General features: G+C 43.5%; 1 protein-coding gene across 1 annotated transcript in view; it reads left to right on the forward strand.

The window, feature by feature from the left end:
* WDR97 (WD repeat domain 97) overlaps window positions 1-6,984 on the forward strand; it is a 34,175-nt gene that overhangs the window by 4,033 nt on the left and 23,158 nt on the right. The window contains exon 3 of the mRNA XM_072413175.1: window positions 5,990-6,579. Within this exon, the coding sequence (XP_072269276.1) occupies window positions 5,990-6,579 (590 nt within the window). The remainder of the gene's footprint in view (window positions 1-5,989; window positions 6,580-6,984) is intronic.

The following is a 6,984-nucleotide window of genomic DNA, read 5'->3' on the forward strand; positions in this document are numbered from 1 at the left end:
CATTGAGTCTGATGAACAGACTTGTAGAGATCGGTATAATAAATCTCAAAACTTGAGGCAATGTGGGAGGGGTCATATCTCACCACCCCCCTCTCATCTTTCACTGCCAGGGGAGAAAAGCCAGTCTGCATATCTCTCAATTTACGGGCAAGCAATGTATCAGCCTTTTTGCCCTTATGATAGTATAGTTGGGTCCACTGCATCATCTAACAAATTTTTCTTAATTCCAAGGCCCGCAATTTAGACCTAAGAGTAGTAATCTCCCGCAAGAGACCCAGAGTAGGGTTTTGAGCATACTTTGCCTCAGCAACATGGAGGGCCTGTGCAGCGACAGTGCGCTGGAGGTTGGAGTCTCGCTTAAGGCGGGAACCTAAAGATATACAGTGCCCTCGGAACACCGCCTTATGGGCCTCCCATAGAGTGGATTCATTTGAGGAGGAAGTCATTCATCCTGCAGTGGCAAATCCTAACGGTAGCAGGGGAGAACATGACATCTAGCGTGAGCGGAGCATGGTCAGACCAAGTAATAGGGTGAATCTCCGCTGACACACTATTCCGCAACAATGGGAGGTTAGTGAAAATATAAATGCGGCAGTGTGTACAGTGAGGGCGCGAGTAGAAAGAATACTGTTTCCCCGTAGGATGATGAATGCGCCAATTATCATAAAGTTGGTGTTTGCGTATCAATTGTCTGAAAGCTCGAGATTGTTGTGACACCTGTGAAGGAGGAAAGGCGTTGTGGAGAGCGAGTCTATCTTGTGTAGGGGAAAATGCTAGATTAAAATCTCCTCCAACCACTAAAAAGGTATGGTCAAATTTCTCAAGATGTGATAATGTTTTAGAGAGAAACAGTGTCTGACCTGTATTTGGACAGAGTGTGAGGGGGACCCCTTGAAGAGTGCCATGCAGGATGAGATATCTACCCTCGGGGTCTGTAACAGTAGTCGACACAGTAAATTTAAAGTAGGATTTCAGAAGTATTGCCACACCAGCTCTTTTCCAGGTGGGGGAGTTAGCCATGAAACTCTGGGGATAAAGTTTAGAAGCAAAATTAAAGGAACCAGTACTATCAAAATGGGTCTCTTGGAGGAAGATGACCTCAGGAGCAAAAAAACAGTGCTCACCAGAGTTGTTGCCTCCCAAGCCGGCCAAGGTAGAGCACAGAAAGGGCCACACATGAACAAAACAAATAACAAAAGGGGACCAAGGGGGTGCAGGAAGGGGGGTGGGTACAAAAACAAACCCAACAGGAAAAACAAACCAGAAGGTTGTAAGCAGCTTAACTGTGGCAAAGGAGGACCTGTCACCTGCTGGCCTCCGGCGGCCCCGAAGGGGCGCCAAGGAAAAACAATCATTGGTGAGTGAGCACGTCCCCCCAAGGGGGCGCCAGAGAGAAATCCAAAAACTGTAACCAAATGATTACTGGAGCGGCCGGCACCGACCACATGCAGAGTTTCAGTGTCAGGGAGGGCCCGCCGCCCCGCCCAGCCAAGACTGGACCGAGCCCCGGACCCCCCAGAGGCCATTATAGAAACCAAGCATCCAATCTAGCACATCACACATGGTAAGAACAATACTGTAGTTAATTACTTAAGCAAAAGGTGGGCAGCCTTGGATGATATGCGGGGAAAACCTGCACACCATCCAAAGCAGAACAAGCGTAACACCAAGCATCAATAGTCAAACATAAGTCTTCAAAGAAGAGGGTAGCCAGCTCATGAGAGCAGCTTCAGCGACCCGAACCACTGGGGTGATCCCGTGGCGATGAAGGGTCCTGGGACCTGCGGCCAGGGCGCCTTTTGTGCTGCACCGTTTGCCATGGAGGTGAGCGCGGACCGGGGGGGTTCCTCCAGCTCCCAGCCTGGGAGTTTCGGGCGATCAATACCCAAGTCTCTACAGAAGGTGAAAACGTCTTCCGGGTAGCAAAGGGTGGAGGTCTTGCCATCTCTGCGAGCTGAGAGGCTGAAAGGGAAACCCCATCTGTACGGTATACGGTTGTCCCTAAGCATAGTCAGAATTGGTTGCAGAGATCGACGCTGTTGTAGGGTGTGCAATGAGAGATCTTGAATTAGCTGAAGGGGTGCACCATCAAATTCAAGGTTACGCATATTCCTGGCTGTTGCCATAATTTCATCTTTTAGATCCGCAGCCATCAGATAGCATAAGACATCACGTGGTCTGGAAGCAGTGCCTGGTTGCCTGGAGGCCCTAAAGGCTCTGGTAATCTTAATTTCCAGAGGGGAGGAGCGCCGCGCCCTAGTATACGACCAAAAAAGGCCTGGAGAACTCATTTCAAATCTGCGTCTTGAGTGGCCTCCGGTAGGCCTCGAACCCTAATGTTGTTTCTGCGGCTCCTGTTATCCAAATCTTCAAACAGGCGGTAGAGTTCTCTGATCTTTTGGGAGCTATCAATAGATTTATGGGCAAGGGCTGCAATATCCCCCTTAGTTTGCTGGACAGCATCCTCCAAGCCATCCACTCTACCCCCAAGGGACTGCAGATCTGTACGCAGAGCATCAATCTCCGAACGACAGGTTGCTTGAACTTTAGCCACCAAACTTTGAAAATCCGCTTTAGTGGGTAGAAGTTGCATGTACTGTTGCCAGGGGAGAGGAGAGGCATCACCTAGGAGAGTATGCCCCACTGTGCAAGGTCTAGAAGAAGTTAAAGTCTCCAGAGCCATATGAGCAGAGTTCCCATCCCCCCTAGGGCCTGTCATGGGCCCTGCCTGAGAGGGGACCACCTTAGCATGGGGGGGGGAGTATGTAATGTGCGGCATGTTACAGAGACTAAGTGAAAAATTAACATTCCTTATATGCTTCAGGTAAGTGAGAATGTTCCTTTACATTTTTAGTCACTGGAAGAGTAAGTTTACATTTCTGGTCAACAGAAAAAGGCTTTCTTACATTAATGGTCAGTGGAGTGGCGACCTGTTTTCAGTGGAGAAAGATCCCCTTACATTGGTTGTCATTAGTATAATGATCCAGTTGTCACTGGGGTGCAGCCCCCAACATTAGTGTTCAGTAATGAGAGACTTTTACATTGTTTATTATTGCTGGTCAGTATGAGAGCACACTTACATTGGTAGTTTTTTACAGGAAGAATCACCCTTTACATTGCAATTTAGTGGAAAAAAATGCCCACCTACATTGGTGGTCAGCAGAAAAGGGCTCCCCTATATTGGTAGACAGTGAAATGGTGCCACATTATGTTGGTGGTAATTGGAGAAGGACCTTCGCATTAGTGGAAAAGGGCCAGAGTATAAGGAGGTCTTTACATTGGTGGTTGGTGGTACATGCCCCTTCCCCTTAACCTTAAACACTAATGTTTAATGAAGAGTGGCCTTCTGAATTGGTAGTCACTAAGAAAAGGGCCTCCTTACATTTGTGAATGGTGGAGAATGGCCTTTTTTATTTGTGGTCAGTGAAGATGGGCCCCTTTTACAATAGAGATCAACACAGATAGGCTTCTACAAATGCAGTTGGTGGAGACAGGAACAAGGGCACTTTTTATTGGCTGTTAGTGGTCTGAAGAATCCCCTAATATTGGTTCCCAGTGGAAAGGTTTACCTTACATTGGTGGTCAGTGGAGAAGGCCTGCCTACATTTTTGGTTAGTGCTAAAAGTGCCTATTACATTCACAATAATTGTACAAGGGTGCCCTAAGATTGCTGGTCATTCGAGAATGACCTCTGACAAGTAGTCAGTGGAGAGCCCCCTTAGTTTGGTTATTAGTAGAGAAGGGCCCCTTACAACGCAAGTCTTATTGAAAAATGGTCCCCCACATTGGTGGTCATTGAAGAACAGCCCTGTTTTAATGTGGGGATAGTGGTAAAGGACTTCTTTACAGTGGTGGTCAGTGAAGATGGGCCCACTTCAGCAGTTATGATTAAAAAAGCTTATTCAGTTGCTGAATTGCGCGACAGCGTACGATTTCGGATCGCGAATGCGTCCGATTCTGCTTGATGAATTAGGGCCTATGAGTCATATGTTAATTGTCAGCACATTTTCTTGTTATGTTGCACTTGTTTGCTTATGTATGTATATATATATATATATATATATATATACATACATATATATATATATACATAATGGTATATATAAACATATATTTATGTATATTATATTTATATGTATTTATATGTATATTTATATATATTTTTTGTACATGAATAAATACAGATTTTTGTACATGAATAAATATAGTTTTTTTTATTCATGAGAAAAATAAGACATCCCCTGAAAATAGGCCCTAATGCGATTTTCAGAGTTAAAATAAATATAAGACCCTGTCTTAGTTTCGGGGAAACACGGTAGCTGTCCTGGTGATTTGAAAGGTGCTTAGATTCTGCACCTCAAACCTGTGCTTCACTGTTGATAGATGAGCATTCATCATCCCAGTGGGGACCTCCAGCGCTGGAGCAGATTTGTGCCTTGTGACACAAGCACATCAGATTTCTTCTGTTAGGTTTTCTGTACAAGTGAGATGGATCTAGTTTGTGTCAGAGGATTAATTTACCCTTGCAGATGAGCACATCATTGTGGTGGTTCACTCCACTCAACCTCAGGTACCATCACTTAATACTCCTGCCAGTGCTGGGAAGCACATTCTCAGCAGCACATAGTCCAGATCCAGTTGAGTGTTCCACAAGGTTACTTATTTGCTGGATTTTCTCCATTCTGGCTTGGACATGGACCAGTTAGCATACTGGAAAATGAGATCTTCAATCTCAGCATTTTTAGGGGAAAGTCGATTAAACAACTAATTATTCAGTTTCTCTGCCTACATCTGGCTGTGCTTCGAGAAAACCTATGGTACTTCTTAAGGTACCTTTAATTTATTCACACCAGTACAGCCTGTGAAATACAACCTTAAAAACTTTTCACTTGTAAATATTCCTGGGAAGAATCTCCAAGTTGCTAGCCTTTCTACTTCTGGCCACATCGCCTGAACTTGCAGGTGCAAGATCAGGTGACATAGCCTACTGTAAATGGGGAAAAAAGAGTGACCATCTCACTCCATCGGCAGTTTTTTCCCACGTTACAGGAAAAAGCCACTTCTGCGCACAGAGCAGCCAGAAGCCTTCTGGGATGCGTGACATGGTAACCCAATAGGCTCTGTGCTCCCATTCTGCATTTACCGCCGCTGTAAATTTTTACTGTACATAAAAGGGTTTTTTATTTCGGTGATAGGTACACTTTGGAGCGCAGGGAGAAAGCACACAGAGACCAATGAACAGGCCAGAGGTTTAATAAAGGGTCTTACATATAACACAGGAAAGGGATAGACTGGAATAGAGCAAACTGAAAGTATACAATTAGGTCACAGGTCTAAAAATACTTACTGCAATTAATCCGACATCAAGATAACTAACTCTTCCAGCAATACCAGCAGCCAGGCAATCCAGAACCTCTGTTAGGTTTACTGACACAAATCCCTTGGCTCTTCAGCATTAGGCGACAGGTATGGGTGAGGGCGAATAAAGACACACCGGGAGCTGATGAATCAGTGAGAAGGAATTTGGGGCTGCAGGGAGCCCCTTCCTTTCACACACTTTAACCTCTATTTTTTTAGCCATGTTCTATCCAGTAGCTCAGCTCCAAATAATTACACAGTGAACACAACCTAAACTTATTAAATAGACAGGTTAATTCTTATTAACTAATTAAACTTATTAAGAGATATTAAGTTGGAGAGAAGCAGTGGCTTGCAGGAAGATCCAGACCTGAAGAAGATCTTTTATCTTTCAGGATTAAAATAGATTTAATATGGTAGGATGGTACAGGTGCTGTAGTTATCTTCATTTAAATTTTACATTTGGATTTACTTTTTAGATTTTACATTTTACATTTGCACACTGAAGCCTACATAGGGAGGGCAAATATGGTTGGAATATTCCAAAGATGATAGATGACAACTGCATGCAGTGAGACAAAATGATACAATGCAGTCTCAGATACAGCCTCTCCTTTCTTTTTCTCTATAGATGAGAAAAGAGGATGAAAAACCCCAGGCGCTAACACATGGTCTACAGCTGGTCAGTCATCTTACCTTCGCTGCAAAACTGAAATGTGTTAAATATGTGGCAGGTCAGAATTGCCTACTGTCCGTGGATTTTGATGGAAATCTCTATCGGCATCATGAAGACGGTCGACTTTGGAGCCAGATACAATTTTCCTGCCCAGTTTCAGGGCTTTTGTATGCAGCTTGTATCCAACTATACGTGGCCTGGAACCAGCGAGGGCTTTTTATACTTGATAAGACTTTCACTCTGGTGTCACAAAGCCCTGTAAAGGAAAAGGTCTTTTGCTGTGTGTATAATCCAGGAAAGAATATTGTACTAAGTGGTGGCGCTGGTGGAGTCTTTCTATGGAGTTTTAGTAACAATGGACATAGTTTGATCAGACAAGGGTCACTATGTCAGGCAATGAAGAATCAGGACAAAGTTCAAGTTATTGCTATAGATGCAGAATCACAGAATCCACATACTTGTTTAGCTGCATGTGGGACTAGCGTGTGGGAATTTAATCTGATTGACGGAACTCTGTTGAGACTGAGAAGGAATCTACATTTCAGGTGAATAATAATAGTAATTTCTTTCGGAGGTGTTTTTTGTTTTAAATAGATGAGTAATAAGCCCAGTGGTAATGACTCAACTGTGAAAGAACAATTATTTTTTTTTAATATATTTATATGTTGCTTGCATATTCCTTATTGTTGTTCAGAGAACATTGAACTTGTCCAATCATGGCTGAAGGACGGCAGAGAAATAGCATTCAGTACCCACTAACCCTTCCCCCCTACCATTATAAAACCCTTCTTCCCCCAGAGAATCCACACAAAAGGTTGGTTAAATGGCCTGTAGGCCTTTATTTACAAATTATAAATAACCTTTAAATAACTAATCAAAAAGAATAAATAAATAACTATAAATATCATTAACCATTTAAAACATTTAACTATATAAATATATATATATAT

This window comes from Pyxicephalus adspersus, chromosome 5 (assembly GCF_032062135.1).
Source record: "Pyxicephalus adspersus chromosome 5, UCB_Pads_2.0, whole genome shotgun sequence".
Classification (NCBI taxonomy): Eukaryota; Metazoa; Chordata; class Amphibia; order Anura; family Pyxicephalidae; genus Pyxicephalus; species Pyxicephalus adspersus.